The sequence below is a fragment of the Heterodontus francisci genome, chromosome 35 (genome assembly GCF_036365525.1).
Source record: "Heterodontus francisci isolate sHetFra1 chromosome 35, sHetFra1.hap1, whole genome shotgun sequence".
NCBI classification, from domain to species: Eukaryota; Metazoa; Chordata; class Chondrichthyes; order Heterodontiformes; family Heterodontidae; genus Heterodontus; species Heterodontus francisci.
Window position 1 is genome coordinate 54,840,601 of NC_090405.1, and position 16,648 is coordinate 54,857,248.

Genomic DNA, 16,648 nt, shown 5'->3' on the forward strand with positions numbered 1-16,648 from the left:
CCGGAGAATCACAACAGTGGAGAATCAAAACACCGGAGAATCAAAACACCGGAGAGTCAAAACACTGGAGAATCGCAACACCGGAGAATCAAAACACCGGAGAATCAAAACACTGGAGAATCACAACACCGGGGAATCAAAACACCGGAGAATCAAAACACTGGAGAATCACAACACTGGAGAATCACAAAACTGCAGAATCACAACACCGGGGAAACACAACACCGGAGAATCACAACACTGGAGAATCAAAACACCAGAGAATCAAAACACTGGAGAATCAAAACACCGGAGCAACACAATGCGGGAGAATCAAAACACCGGGGAATCAAAACACTGGAGAATCGCAACACTGGAGAATCAAAACACTGGAGAATCACAACACTGGAGAATCAAAACACTGGAGAATCAAAACACTGGAGAATCAAAACACCGGAGAATCACAACACCGGAGAATCAAAACACCGGAGAATCAAAACACCGGAGAATCAAAACACCGGAGAATCAAAACACCGGAGAATCAAAACACCGGAGAATCAAAACACCGGAGAATCACAACACTGCAGAATCAAAACACCGGAGAATCAGAACACCGGAGAATCAGAACACCGGAGAATCACAACACCGGAGAATCACAACACCGGAGAATCACAACACCGGAGAATCACAACACCGGAGAATCACAACACCGGAGAATCACAACACCGGAGAATCACAACACCGGAGAATCACAACACTGGAGAATCACAACACTGGAGAATCACAACACCGGAGAATCAAAACACCGGAGAATCAAAACACTGGAGAATCAAAACACCGGAGAATCAAAACACCGGAGAATCAAAACACTGGAGAATCACAACACTGGAGAATCAAAACACCCGAGCATCAAAACACTGGAGAATCAACACCGGAGAATCAAAACACCGGAGAATCAAAACACTGGAGAATCAAAACACCGGAGAATCAAAACACTGGAGAATCAAAACACTGGAGAATCACAACACCGGGGAAACACAACACTGGAGAATCAAAACACTGGAGAAACACAACACCGGAGAATCAAAATACTGGAGAATCAAAATACTGGAGAATCAAAATACTGGAGAATCAAAATACTGGAGAATCAAAACACCGGAGAATCAAAACACTGGAGAATCACAACACCGGGGAAACACAACACTGGAGAATCAAAACACCGGAGAAACACAACACCGGAGAATCAAAACACTGGAGAATCAAAACACCGGAGAATCAAAACACTGGAGAATCACAACACCGGGGAAACACAACACTGGAGAATCAAAACACTGGAGAAACACAACACCGGAGAATCACCACACTGGAGAATCAAAACACTGGGGAATCACAACACCGGAGAAACACAACACCGGAGAAGCACAACAGTGGAGAATCAAAACACTGGAGAATCAAAACACTGGAGAATCAAAACACCGGAGATTCAAAACTTTGGAGAATCACAACACCGGAGAATCACAACACCGGAGAATCACAACACCGGAGAAACACTACACTGGAGAAACACTACACCGGAGAATCGAAACACCGGAGAATCGAAACACCGGAGAATCAACACACCGGAGAATCAAAACACCGGAGAATCAAAACACCGGAGAATCAAAACACTGGAGAATCAAAACACTGGAGAATCAAAACACCGGAGAATCACAACACCGGGGAAACACAACACTGGAGAATCAAAACACTGGAGAATCAAAACACCGGTGAATCAAAACACTGGAGAATCAAAACACTGGAGAATCACAACACCGGGGAAACACAACACCGGGGAAACACAACACTGGAGAATTAAAACACTGGAGAATTAAAACACTGGAGAATCAAAACACTGGAGAATCAAAACACTGGAGAAACACAACACCGGAGAATCAAAACACTGGGGAATCACAACACCGGGGAATCAAAACACTGGAGAATCACAACACCGGGGAAACACAACACTGGAGAATTAAAACACTGGAGAATCAAAACACCGGAGAATCAAAACACTGGAGAATCAAAACACCGGGGAAACACAACACTGGAGAATTAAAACACTGGAGAATCAAAACACTGGAGAATCACAACACCGGAGAATCACAACACCGGAGAATCAAAACACCGGAGAATCAAAACACCAGGAATCAAAACACCGGGGAATCAAAACACCGGGGAATCACAACACCGGGGAATCAACACCGGGGAATCACAACACCGGGGAATCACAACACCGGGGAATCACAACACCGGGAAATCACAACACCGGGCTCACAACACCGGGGAATCACATCACCGGGGAATCAAAACACTAGAGAATCAAAACTTCTTCAACCATGTGAAGTATTCGTTCAACTCCCTACCAATGTCCTCTGGCTCCACCCACAGATTTCTCCCTTGGTCCCTAATGGATCCTACTCTTTCCCTGGTTATCCTCTTCCCATTGATATACTTTTGGAATATCTTGGGACTTTCCCTACTTTTCCCAACCATTCCTCCAAACTTGCTGAATGGTACAGCCTTTCCAGAATTTCCCTGCTTTATTTTAACCCTTTATTTCCTGGACATTAAGAGACATTCTCAATCAACCATTGCCCCTGGCTGTTTGTTTCTCACTTCCCTTCCAGAGAGACAGATACAAAGGCTGCAATGTGACAGTATTTCAAAACCCAAGTCTTGACTCACAGGCCATGGATACTGGTGTCCAGTCCTCCAGACAGGACTTCTGAGCATTGGAAGCAAATTCCATCCTTATCCAAAACTGATGTGACACCACATGAAGAATTTAATAATAAGGAATGGGACAGTCTGACAGCGTCTCATCCACTGCACATTCCCATTCATTAACCCTGAGAGAGTCCCCTGCAAAACTTCCAAATTCACACAAAGAAATAAGAGCACGATTAATTGAGGACCAAGAGTTTTATTTACTGACGTGTTTTTTTATTAATTTTAAAAACATTACAATTTGTGTCTAGTTTGATGGTGGCAGTGGGGGGAGGGGCAGCAGGAGGGTGACAGTTGTCCCGACCAACCTTTCTCCCTGTGCCCGCCCACCCTCCCTACCTCAGAATGGATAACAAACTGTCAATATCAATCCCATTCTCTCAACAATCTCCCACTGATCTCCCATCTCCCCTTCATATTCAATGGCATTACCATCACTGAATCCCCCACTATCAACAGCCTGGGGGTTACCATTGACCAGAAACTGAACTGGGGTAGTCATTTAAATACTGTGGCTACAAGAGCAGGTACAAGGGTTGGGAATTCTGCAGTGAGTAACTCACCTCCTGACTCCCCAATGCCTGTCCACCATCTACAAGTCACAAGTCAGGAGTGTGATGGAATACTCTCCACTTGCCTGGATGGGTGCAGCTCCAACAACACTCAAGAAGCTCAACACCATCCAGGACAAAGCAGCCCGCTTGATTGGCAACCCATCCACAAACATTCACTCCCTCCACCACCGACGCACAGTGGCAGCAGTGTGTACCATCTACAAGATGCACTGCAGCAACGCACCAAGGCTCCTTAGACAGCACCTTACCAACCTGCAACCTCTACCAACTAGAAGGTCAAGGGCAGCAGGGGCATGGAATAATGTTTTTTATAAGGCTTAATAAAGCGAGTCCCCTTTATTTACCATAATTTTCTGCATATAATACACACCCAAATATAATACACATTCTAATTTTCATGAACAAGAGTCAAATTTGCCTTATAGCCATGTTTCATCCACACCTCGACTTACTCAATACTGCAGTCAAAGTGGCTCTTTATTGATAAAAGTAGAAAGAAAGCCGACAAAGCGAAAGGGTCCATTCCCACTCTCATTTGCTGTGCAGCCAGCTCTCACACCATGCAAAACATACAAGTAGACCAGATGAACCAACAGCATTTACCCATCAATCAAACATAGGGAGTGACGTGCAGTTCATCTCTTTCAAAAATTAAGTTTATAAATGTCAAAAATTAATGAAAACAAGAGATGATTCTCATTTATGCCTTAGAAACAGGAAGAATTTAAAAGATCTGCCATTGAAATGCAACATTTCTAGTAAATATGCAATTATCATTCACAACACACCTGGAAAAGCTATTCTTGGTTGGCGACAGAAAACCCATTCTGATTTCTTACCATGTGTAATATGAACAGTAACTGACAGATACATCTTTAGAGGAAAAGGGCAATTAGGGATGGTTGGGCAATAAATGCTGGCCTAGCCAGCGATGCCCACATCCGATGAAAGAATTTTTTAAAACATGCATTATATTCAGAACATTACGGTAGTCAAAGATCGAAAGCAACCAGAAAATAAGCAGTTCACATTCACAACTCTCCTAACTCTCCATCCATACGAAGACAAAGAACGGTGGCGTATTGGTATTGTCACTGGACTAGCAACCCAGAGACCCAGGGTATTTCTCTGGGGACATGGGTTCGAATCCCACCACAGCAGAAGGTGGAATTTGAATTTAATTAATAAATCTGGAATTAAAACTAGTCTAATGATGACCATGAAACCATTGTCGATAGTTGTAAAAACCCATCTGGTTCACTAATGTCCTTTAGGGAAGGAAATCTGCTGTCCTTACCCGGTCCGGCCTACATGTGACTCCAGACCCACAGCAATGTGGTTAACTCTTAAATCCCTCTGAAATGGCCTAGCAAGCCACTCAGTTATACCTAACCGCTACAAAGTCAATAAAAAGGAATGAAACCGGACGGACCACCCAGCATCGACCTAAGCATTTGCAACAAACTTCAGCCAGAAATGCCAAGTTGATGATCCATCTCGGCCTCCTCCTGAAGTCCCCAGCATCACAGATGCCAGACTTCAGCCAATTCGATTCACTCCGCGTGATATCAAGAAACGACTGAAGGCACTGGATACTGCAAAAGCTATGGGCCCTGACAATATTCCGGCAATAGTACTGAAGATCCGTGCTCCAGAACTTGCCGCGACCCTAGCCAAGTTGTTCCAGCACAGCTACAACACTGGCATCTACCCGGCAATGTGGAAAATTGCCCAGGTATGTCCTGTACACAAAAAGCAGGAAAAGACCAACCCGGCCAATTACCGCCCCATCAGCCTACTCTCTAACATCAGTAAAGTGATGGAAGATGTCATTAACAGTGCCATCAAGCAACACTTGCTTAGCCATAACCTGCTCAGTGACACTCAGTTTGGGTTCTGCCAGGGCCACTCAGCTCATGACCTCATTACAGCCTTGGTTTAAACATGGACAAAAGAGCTGAACTCAAGAGGTGAGGTGGGAGTGACTGCCCTTGACATCAAGGCAGCATTAGACCGAGTAAGGCATCAAGGAGCCTTCGCAAAACTGAGGTCAATGGGAATCCGGGGGAAAACCTTCTGCTGGCTGGAGTCATACCTAGCACAAAGGAAGATGGTTGTGGTTGCTGGAGGTCAATCATCTGAGCTCCATGACATCACTGCAGGAGTTCCTCAGGGTAGTGTCCTCGGCCCAACCATCTTCAACTGCTTCATCAATGACCTTCCTTCAATCATAAGGGCAGAAGTGGGGATGTTCGCTGATGATTGCACAATGTTCAGCAGCATTCGTGACTCCTCAGATACTGAAGCAGTCAGTGTAGAAATGCAGCAAGACCTGGACAATATCCAGGCTTGGGCTGAGAAGTGACAAGTAACATTCGTGCCACACAAGTGCCAGGCAATGAGCATCTCCAACAAGAGAGAATCTAACCATCTCCCCTTGACATTCAACGGCATTACCATTGCTGAATCCCCCACTATCTGACCTTGACAGAAATCTTTGCATCCTCATTGGCTACAGGTGAGGTCCCAGAGGACTGGAGAATAGCCAATGTTGTTCCATTGTTTAAGAAGTGTAGCAAGGATAATCCAGGAAATTATAGGCCGGTGAGCCTTACATCAGTGGTAGGGAAATTATTAGAGAGGATTCTTCGGGACAGGATTTACTCCCATTTGGAAACAAATGGACTTATTAGCGAGAGGCAGCATGGTTTTGTGAAGGGGAGGTCGTGTCTCACTAATTTGATTGAGTTTTTTGAGGAAGTGACGAAGATGATTGATGAAGGAAGGGCAGTGGATGTTATCTATATGGACTTCAGTAAAGCCTTTGACAAGGTCCCTCATGGAAGACTTATACAAAAGGTGAAGTCACATGGGATCAGAGGTGAGCTGGCAAGATGGATACAGAACTGGCTCGGTCATAGAAGACAGAGGGTAGCAGTGGAAGGGTGCTTTTCTGAATGGAGGGATGTGACTAGTGGTGTTCCGCAGGGATCAGTGCTGGGACCTTTGCTGTTTGTAGTATATATAAATGATTTGGAGGAAAATGTAGCTGGTCTGATTAGTAAGTTTGCGGACGACACAAAGGTTGGTGGAGTTGCGAACAGTGATGAGGATTGTCAGAGGATACAGCAGGATATAGATCGGTTGGAGACTTGGGCGGAGAAATGGCAGATGGAGTTTAATCCGGACAAATGTGAGGTAATGCATTTTGGAAGGTCTAATGCAGGTGGGAAGTATACAGTAAATGGCAGAACCCTTAGGAGTATTGACAGGCAGAGAGATATGGGCGTACAGGTCCACAGGTCACTGAAAGTGGCAACGCAGGTGGATAAGGTAGTCAAGAAGGCATACGGCATGCTTGCCTTCATTGGTCGGGGCATAGAGTATAAAAATTGGCAAGTCATGCTGCAGCTGGACAGAACTTTAGTTAGGCCACACTTAGAATATTGCGTGCAATTCTGGTCACCACACTACCAGAAGGACGTGGAGGCTTTGGAGAGGGTACAGAAGAGGTTTACCAGGATGTTGCCTGGTCTGGAGGGCATTAGCTATGAGGAGAGGTTGGATAAACTTGGATTGTTTTCACTGGAACGACGGAGGTGGAGGGGCGACATGATAGAGGTTTACAAAGTTATGAGTGGCATGGACAGGGTGGATAGTCAGAAGCTTTTTCCCAGGGTGGAAGAGTCAGTTACTAGGGGACATAGGTTTAAGGTGAGAGGGGCAAAGTTTAGAGGGGATGTGCGAGGCAAGTTCTTTACACAGAGGGTGGTGAGTGCCTGGAACTTGATGCCGGGGAAGATGGTGGAAGCAGATACAATAGAGACGTTTAAGAGGCATCTTGACAAATACATAAATAGGATGGGAAACGGACTCCGGAAGTGCAGAAGGTTTTAGTTTAGGCAGGCATCATGATCGGCGCAGGCTTGGAGGGCCGAATGGCCTGTTCCTGTGCTGTACTGTTCTTTGTTCTTGTTCTTTGTTCTATCAACATCCTAGGGGTTACCATTGACCAGAAACTGAACTGGAGTAGCCATATAAATACCTTGGCAACAAGAGCAGGTCAGAGGCTAGGAATCCTGAGGCGAGTAACTCACCTCCTGTCTCCCCAATGCCTGTCCACCATCTACAAAGCACAAGTCAGGAGTGTGATGGAATACTCTCCACTTGCCTGGATGGGTGCAGCTCCAACAACACTCAAGAAGCTCGACACCATCCAGGACAAAGCAGCCCGCTTGATTGGCACCCCATCTACAAACATTCACTCCCTCCACCACCGACGCACAGTGGCAGCAGTGTGTACCACCTACAAGATGCACTGCAGCAATGCACCAAGGCTCCTTAGACAGCACCTTCTAAACCCGCGACCTCGACCAACTAGAAGGACAAGGGCAGCAGATGCATGGGAACATCACCACCTGCAAGTTCCGCTCCAAGTCCCACACCATCCTGACTTGGAACTATATCGCCATTCCTTCACTGTCGCTGGGTCAAAATCCTGAACTTTCTTCCTAACAGCACAGTGGGTGTACCTACCCCACATGGGCTGCAGCGGTTCAAGAAGGCAGCTCACCACCACCTTCTCAAGGGAAATTAGGGATGGGCAATAAATGCTGGCCTAGCCAGTGACGCCCACATCCCATGAATGAATTTAAAAAAAGAAACTGTAGCATTGCTCACACCGAGAAGGGGTTGTTTCTATAGGTTGTACAAGTGTTCCTAAACTTTGCCCCATCATCAAACATCTCAAACCCACACCCCAGTGAGAGTCAGTGTGTGCGGGACCCGTACCCCAGTGAGAGTCAGTGTGTGTGGAATCCGTACCCCAGTGAGAGTCAGTGTGTGTGGGACCCGTACCCCAGTGAGAGTCAGTGTGTGTGGAACCCGTACCCCAGTGAGAGTCAGTGTGTGTGGGACCCGTACCTCAGTGAGAGTCAGTGTGTGTGGGACCCGCACCCCAGTGAGAGTCAGTGTGTGTGGGACCCGTACCCCAGTGAGAGTCAGTGTCTGTGGAACCCGTACCCCAGTGAGAGTCAGTGTGTGTGGAACCCGTACCCCAGTGAGAGTCAGTGTGTGTGGAACCCGTACCCCAGTGAGAGTCAGTGTCTGTGGAACCCGTACCCCAGTGAGAGTCAGTGTCTGTGGAACCCGTACCCCAGTGAGAGTCAGTGTGTGTGGAACCCGTACCCCAGTGAGAGTCAGTGTGTGTGGAACCCGTACCCCAGTGAGAGTCAGTGTCTGTGGAACCCGTACCCCAGTGAGAGTCAGTGTGTGTGGGACCCGTACCCCAGTGAGAGTCAGTGTGTGTGGAACCCGTACCCCAGTGAGAGTCAGTGTGTGTGGAACCCGTACCCCAGTGAGAGTCAGTGTGTGTGGAACCCATAGTCCAGTGAGAGTCAGTGTGTGTGGAACCCGTACCCCAGTGAGAGTCAGTGTGTGTGGGACCCGTACCCCAGTGAGAGTCAGTGTGTGTGGAACCCATAGTCCAGTGAGAGTCAGTGTGTGTGGAACCCGTACCCCAGTGAGAGTCAGTGTGTGTGGAACCCGTACCCCAGTGAGAGTCAGTGTGTGTGGAACCCGCACCCCAGTGAGAGTCAGTATGTGTGGAACCCGCACCCCAGTGAGAGTCAGTGTGTGTGGAACCCGCACCCCAGTGAGAGTCAGTGTGTGTGGGACCTGTACCCCAGTGAGAGTCAGTGTGTGTGGAACCTGTACCCCAGTGAGAGTCAGTGTGTGTGGAACCCGTACCCCAGTGAGAGTCAGTGTGTGTGGAACCCGTACCCCAGTGAGAGTCTGTGTGTGTGGAACCTGTACCCCAGTGAGAGTCAGTAAGTGTGGAACCCGTACCCCAGTGAGAGTCAGTGTGTGTGGAACCCGTACCCCAGTGAGAGTCAGTGTGTGTGGAACCCGTACCCCAGTGAGAGTCAGTGTGTGTGGAACCCGTACCCCAGTGAGAGTCAGTGTGTGTGGAACCTGTACCCCAGTGAGAGTCAGTATGTGTGGAACCCGTACCCCAGTGAGAGACAGTGTGTGTGGAACCCATAGTCCAGTGAGAGTCAGTGTGTGTGGAACCCGTACCCCAGTGAGAGTCAGTGTGTGTGGAACCTGTTACCCCAGTGAGAGTCAGTGTGTGTGGAACCCGTACCCCAGTGAGAGTCAGTGTGTGTAGAATCCGTACCTCAGTGAGAGTCAGTGTGTGTGGAACCTGTACCCCAGTGAGAGTCAGTGTGTGTGGGACCCGTACCCCAGTGAGAGTCAGTGTGTGTGGAACCCGTACCCCAGTGAGAGTCAGTGTGTGTGGGACCCGTACCCCAGTGAGAGTCAGTGTGTGTGGGACCCGTACCCCAGTGAGAGTCAGTGTGTGTGGAACCCGTACCCCAGTGAGAGTCAGTGTGTGTGGAACCCGTTACCCCAGTGAGAGTCAGTGTGTGTGGAACCTGTACCCCAGTGAGAGTCAGTGTGTGTGGAACCCGCACCCCAGTGAGAGTCAGTGTGTGTGGGACCCGTACCCCAGTGAGAGTCAGTGTGTGTGGAACCCATAGTCCAGTGAGAGTCAGTGTGTGTGGAACCCGTACCCCAGTGAGAGTCAGTGTGTGTGGAACCTGTACCCCAGTGAGAGTCAGTGTGTGTGGGACCCGTACCCCAGTGAGAGTCAGTGTGTGTGAAACCCGTACCCCAGTGAGAGTCAGTGTGTGTGGAACCCGTACCCCAGTGAGAGTCAGTGTGTGTGGAACCCGTACCCCAGTGAGAGTCAGTGTGTGTGGAACCTGTTACCCCAGTGAGAGCCAGTGTGTGTGGAACCCGTACCCCAGTGAGAGTCAGTGTGTGTAGAACCCATAGTCCAGTGAGAGTCAGTGTGTGTGGAACCCGTACCCCAGTGAGAGTCAGTGTGTGTGGAACCCGTACCCCAGTGAGAGTTAGTGTGTGTGTGGAACCCGTACCCCAGTGAGAGACAGTGTGTGTGGAACCCGTACCCCAGTGAGAGTCAGTGTGTGTGTGGAACCCGTACCCCAGTGAGAGACAGTGTGTGTGTGGAACCCGTACCCCAGTGAGAGACAGTGTGTGTGGAACCCGTACCCCAGTGAGAGTTAGTGTGTGTGGAACCCGCGCCCCAGTGAGAGACAGTGTGTGTGGAACCCGTACCCCAGTGAGAGTCAGTGTGTGTGGGACCCGTACCCCAGTGAGAGTCAGTGTGTGTGTGGAACCCGTACCCCAGTGAGAGACAGTGTGTGTGGAACCCGTACCCCAGTGAGAGTTAGTGTGTGTGGAACCCGCGCCCCAGTGAGAGACAGTGTGTGTGGAACCCGTACCCCAGTGAGAGTCAGTGTGTGTGGGACCCGTACCCCAGTGAGAGTCAGTGTGTGTGGAACCCGTACCCCAGTGAGAGACAGTGTGTGTGGAACCCGTACCCCAGTGAGAGTCAGTGTGTGTGGAACCCATACCCCAGTGAGAGTCAGTGTGTGTGGGACCCGTACCCCAGTGAGAGTCAGTGTGTGTGGGACCCGTACCCCAGTGAGAGTCAGTGTGTGTGGAACCCGTACCCCAGTGAGAGTCAGTGTGTGTGGGACCCGTACCCCAGTGAGAGTCAGTGTGTGTGGAACCCGTACCCCAGTGAGAGTCAGTGTGTGTGGAACCCGTACCCCAGTGAGAGTCAGTGTGTGTGGAACCCGTACCCCAGTGAGAGTCAGTGTGTGTGGAACCTGTTACCCCAGTGAGAGCCAGTGTGTGTGGAACCCGTACCCCAGTGAGAGTCAGTGTGTGTGGGACCCGTACCCCAGTGAGAGTCAGTGTGTGTGGAACCCGTACCCCAGTGAGAGTCAGTGTGTGTGGAACCCGTACCCCAGTGAGAGTCAGTGTGTGTGGAACCCATAGTCCAGTGAGAGTCAGTGTGTGTGGAACCCGTACCCCAGTGAGAGTCAGTGTGTGTGGAACCCGTACCCCAGTGAGAGTCAGTGTGTGTGGAACCCGTACCCCAGTGAGAGTCAGTGTGTGTGGAACCCGTACCCCAGTGAGAGACAGTGTGTGTGGAACCCGTACCCCAGTGAGAGTCAGTGTGTGTGGAACCCGTACCCCAGTGAGAGACAGTGTGTGTGGAACCCGTACCCCAGTGAGAGTCAGTGTGTGTGGAACCCATACCCCAGTGAGAGTCAGTGTGTGTGGGACCCGTACCCCAGTGAGAGTCAGTGTGTGTGGGACCCGTACCCCAGTGAGAGTCAGTGTGTGTGGAACCCGTACCCCAGTGAGAGTCAGTGTGTGTGGGACCCGTACCCCAGTGAGAGTCAGTGTGTGTGGAACCCGTACCCCAGTGAGAGTCAGTGTGTGTGGAACCCGTACCCCAGTGAGAGTCAGTGTGTGTGGAACCCGTACCCCAGTGAGAGTCAGTGTGTGTGGAACCTGTTACCCCAGTGAGAGCCAGTGTGTGTGGAACCCGTACCCCAGTGAGAGTCAGTGTGTGTGGAACCTGTTACCCCAGTGAGAGCCAGTGTGTGTGGAACCCGTACCCCAGTGAGAGTCAGTGTGTGTGGAACCCGTACCCCAGTGAGAGTCAGTGTGTGTGGAACCTGTACCCCAGTGAGAGTCAGTGTGTGTGGAACCTGTACCCCAGTGAGAGTCAGTGTGTGTGGAACCCATAGTCCAGTGAGAGTCAGTGTGTGTGGAACCCGTACCCCAGTGAGAGTCAGTGTGTGTGGAACCCGTTACCCCAGTGAGAGTCAGTGTGTGTGTGGAACCCGTACCCCAGTGAGAGACAGTGTGTGTGGAACCCGTACCCCAGTGAGAGTCAGTGTGTGTGGAACCCGCGCCCCAGTGAGAGACAGTGTGTGTGGAACCCGTACCCCAGTGAGAGTCAGTGTGTGTGGGACCCGTACCCCAGTGAGAGTCAGTGTGTGTGGAACCCGTACCCCAGTGAGAGACAGTGTGTGTGGAACCCGTACCCCAGTGAGAGTCAGTGTGTGTGGAACCCATACCCCAGTGAGAGTCAGTGTGTGTGGGACCCGTACCCCAGTGAGAGTCAGTGTGTGTGGGACCCGTACCCCAGTGAGAGTCAGTGTGTGTGGAACCCGTACCCCAGTGAGAGTCAGTGTGTGTGGGACCCGTACCCCAGTGAGAGTCAGTGTGTGTGCAACCCGTACCCCAGTGAGAGACAGTGTGTGTGGAACCCGTACCCCAGTGAGAGACAGTGTGTGTGGGACCCGTACCCCAGTGAGAGTCAGTGTGTGTGGAACCCGTACCCCAGTGAGAGACAGTGTGTGTGGAACCCGTACCCCAGTGAGAGTCAGTGTGTGTGGAACCCGTACCCCAGTGAGAGTCAGTGTGTGTGGAACCCGTACCCCAGTGAGAGACAGTGTGTGTGGAACCCGTACCCCAGTGAGAGTCAGTGTGTGTGGAACCTGTACCCCAGTGAGAGACAGTGTGTGTGGAACCTGTACCCTGCAGTACAAAGATATATTCCTGGAATCCTGATGCCTCAGTGATTGCAGTGTTGGAAGTGCTGATATGTAGGCTAATTGTTTGTCGTCACTGATGGTGAACAGCATCTGATTGAAGACCAGTCACTGAGGACATTGACGAACTGTCAAAATTACCAACACTTGCACACTGTCTGCACACAGGTCCCAAAGATCACGAGGCTATCAACTTCTTTAATGTACCATTCCCCAAGGCTGATTTTAATTTGAATCATTATTCTATCTGACTTGATAGAAAGAAAGACTTACATTTATATGGCATGTTTCACAACCCTACTGATGTATTTTTGAAGTGTAGTCACTGTTGTAGGAAATGCAGCAGCCAATTTGCGCACAGCAAGATCCCACAAACAGCAATGTAATGAGCAGATAATCTGTTTTTTTGTGTGTTCGTTAATGGATAAATATTGGACAGGACCCTGGGGAAAACCCCCCTGCTCTTCCTCAAATAGTGCTTGAGAATCTTTTACATGCACCTGTGCAAAGCTTCTCCCAGCCAGTAGCAGCTGCAGTAATGGTTACACTGGGAGGGATTAGGGTTTCCACTCTCATGGTTAGAGTGTCTAAGACCCTTAATCTGATGGGTACAGAAATTATACACACATGGTGAATATATAAAGGCATGTTAAACACGTGAAGGTGTATATAAATGTGGATTTTTATAAGAGGATGTTATACACAGGGATGATATAGGGGTATATATATACGTATGGGGGTTAAGGGTAGCTTATGTAAGGGAAAATTTATACAAGGAAAGGTTTTATTTTCATCAAGGGTTATATGATTGACCTTCTGTAGCAAGGATTACCTAATGGAGAGTTACATAAAAGGGGGTTTATATAACAAGGATTATATAAATTGGAGTTATGAAGTTTATGCAGACTTTCAGATTAGTACTTTAAAAATACCAAGGGTTGATATGTAAATTGGCCATTTTAAATTGCCCCTAGTGTAGGTAGGTGGTAGGAGAATTGAGGGAAGGTGGGGATGTGGTAGGGAATATGGGATTAATGTTCTTTGGCCTCCTTATCTCGAGAGACAACGGGTAAGCGCCTGGAGGACGTCAGTGATGTGTGGAGCAGCGCCTCGAGTGGCTATAAAGGCCAATTCTAGAGTGACAGGCTCTTCCACAGGTGCTGCAGAAAAATTTGATTGTCGGGGCTGTTACACAGTTGGCTATCCCCTTGCACTTCTGTCTTTTTTCCTGCCAACTGCTAAGTCTCTTCGACTCGCCACACTTTAGCCCCGCCTTTATGGCTGCCCGCCAGCTCTGGCGAACGCTGGCAACTGACTCCCACGACTTGTGATCAATGGCACAGGAGTTCATGTCGCGTTTGCAGACGTCTTTAAAGCGGAGACATGGACGGCCGGTGGGTCTGATACCAGTGGCGAGCTCGCTGTACAATGTGTCTTTGGGGATCCTGCCATCTTCCATGCAGCTCACATGGCCAAGCCATCTCAAGCGCCGCTGGCTCAGTAGTGTGTATAAGCTGGGGATGTTGGCCGCCTCGAGGACTTCTGTGTTGGAGATACGGTCCTGCCACCTGATGCCAAGTATTCTCCGGAGGCAACGGAGATGGAATGAATTGAGACGTCGCTCTTGGCTGACATACGTTGTCCAGGCCTCGCTGTCGTAGAGCAAGGTACTGAGGACACAGGCTTGATACACTCGGACTTTTGTGTTCCGTGTCAGTGGGCCATTTTCCCACACTCTCTTGGCCAGTCTGGACATAGCAGTGGAAGCCTTTCCCATGCGCATGTTGATTTCTGCATCTAGAGACAGGTTACTGGTGATAGTTGAGCCTAGGTAGGTGAACTCTTGAACCACTTCCAGAGCGTGGTCGCCAATATTGATGGATGGAGCATTTCTGACGTCCTGCCCCATGATGTTCGTTTTCTTGAGGCTGATGGTTAGGCCAAATTCATTGCAGGCAGCCGCAAACCTGTCGATGAGCATAGTGGGGAAAGACTTTGCTCGAGTCGCTCTAAACAGGCTCCAGAAGCTGGCCGAGTGCGTCTACCCTGAGGCACAGTGTGGCTTTCGTGCAGAGAGATCGACCGTTGACATGCTGTTCTCCCTTCGTCAGATACAGGAGAAATGCCGCGAACAACAGATGCCCCTCTACATTGCTTTCATTGATCTCACCAAAGCCTTTGACCTCGTCAGCAGACGTGGTCTCTTCAGACTACTAGAAAAGATTGGATGCCCACCAAAGCTACTAAGTATCATCACCTCATTCCATGACAATATGAAAGGCACAATTCAAAATGGTGGCTCCTCATCAGAGCCCTTTCCTATCCTGAGTGGCGTGAAACAGGGCTGTGTTCTCGCACACACACTTTTGGGATTTTCTTCTCCCTGCTGCTCTCACATGCGTTCAAGTCCTCGGAAGAAGGAATTTTCCTCCACACAAGATCAGGGGGCAGGTTGTTTAATCTTGCCCGTCTATGAGCGAAGTCCAAACTCCGGAAAGTCCTCATCAGGGAACTCCGCTTTGCTGACGATGCTGCTTTAACATCTCACACTGAAGAGTGCCTGCAGAGTCTCATCGACAGATTTGCGGCTGGGATTAATGTAGGATTAGTATAAATGGGTGGTTGATGGTCGGCACGGACTCGGTGGGCCGAAGGGCCTGTTTCAGTGCTGTATCTCTCTATGACTCTATAGACACAGAGGGCAGTGCTTGTTTGCTCTGTTCTCATTGAATATAATTACTCCTATCTGATATATTTCACACTGTGATTAATTCATTCTCTAATTAGATCGCATGGTTTAAACTAATCATAGATTTACACTTTGATTAATTATAATATCAATCCTCATACCTTCTTTAATTACTTTGGCATAAAATCTTTTTTGAATTTTTAATTGATAGCTTTGTGATGTTTTCTCTGCTTAATTTGTTATTAAGATAATAATTTATTAGCAATATAATTCTTATTGACACTGCAAACATTCCTCCCCACAAACCAAAATTGAATGTTTCAGCTGATCAATATTTTGCATCTCGGAGTAACCACAGCTCATTGCCCACAGGGTGTCGATGGTAAGACTCCTGGAGCCTCCTACACTTAACCCACACATCAAAGGTAACTAACAGAGCCAAAACATCAGTCCTTGGAAGGTGTGCACAGAAGTTATGAGGAAGCCTGTCTTGGTCAGCGAGCACAGGGGTGATGGGTGAACAGGATTTGGTGTCAGTAAGGTAACAGGCAGCTGTGTTTTGGATGAGTTCAAGTTTATGACTAAACCAGTTATGGAGCAGACAGAGTCAGGTCAACACTGCTTGGCCATACCAGTGCGGTTGGGATGATCAGGACGGACTATCCCAAGTCTAAACTAAACAACTGATGATAGGAAAGCTTTAGATGGGAGAATTCAGCTGAGGACAGCACCAGGGGTGGAAATGGTAGGCGAGATGACAGAGAAAATGAACAGGCGAATGGAAAGAAGGAAATTGTACGTGTATAGCACATTACAACACCCTCAGGACCAAAGTGAAGTGTAGTCACTGCTGTTTTGTAAGCAAACAATTTATACAGAGCAAGATCCCGCAAACAGCAATGAGGTGAATGACCAGTAAATTTATTTTTGGCAGTACTGATTGGGTGAAGGAATGTTGCCCAGGAACACTGCTTTCTTTGATCCAAAAAGTGCCACCAGATCTTTTACACCCAGCTGAGAGGGCAGACGGGGGCCTAGGTTTAACATCTCAACTGAAAGACAGCAGCTCTGACAGTGCGGCAGTCCCTCAGTACTGCACTGAGCATGTCAGCTTGGATTATTGTGTTCAGGTCTCCAGAGTGGGACTGAAACCACAACTTTCTGACTCTGAGGTGAATGTGAAACCCACCAAACCA

General features: G+C 48.9%; 1 protein-coding gene across 1 annotated transcript; it reads left to right on the forward strand.

Moving 5' to 3' along the window:
• Positions 1–301: 301 nt before the first annotated feature.
• Positions 302–15,687, forward strand: LOC137350548 (processed variable antigen-like). The gene is made up of 4 exons (XM_068015206.1): positions 302–346; positions 1,765–2,361; positions 4,300–4,440; positions 15,664–15,687. Exons 1-4 carry the CDS (start codon positions 302–304, stop codon positions 15,685–15,687), a joined length of 807 nt encoding a protein of 268 aa, XP_067871307.1.
• Positions 15,688–16,648: the final 961 nt, after the last annotated feature.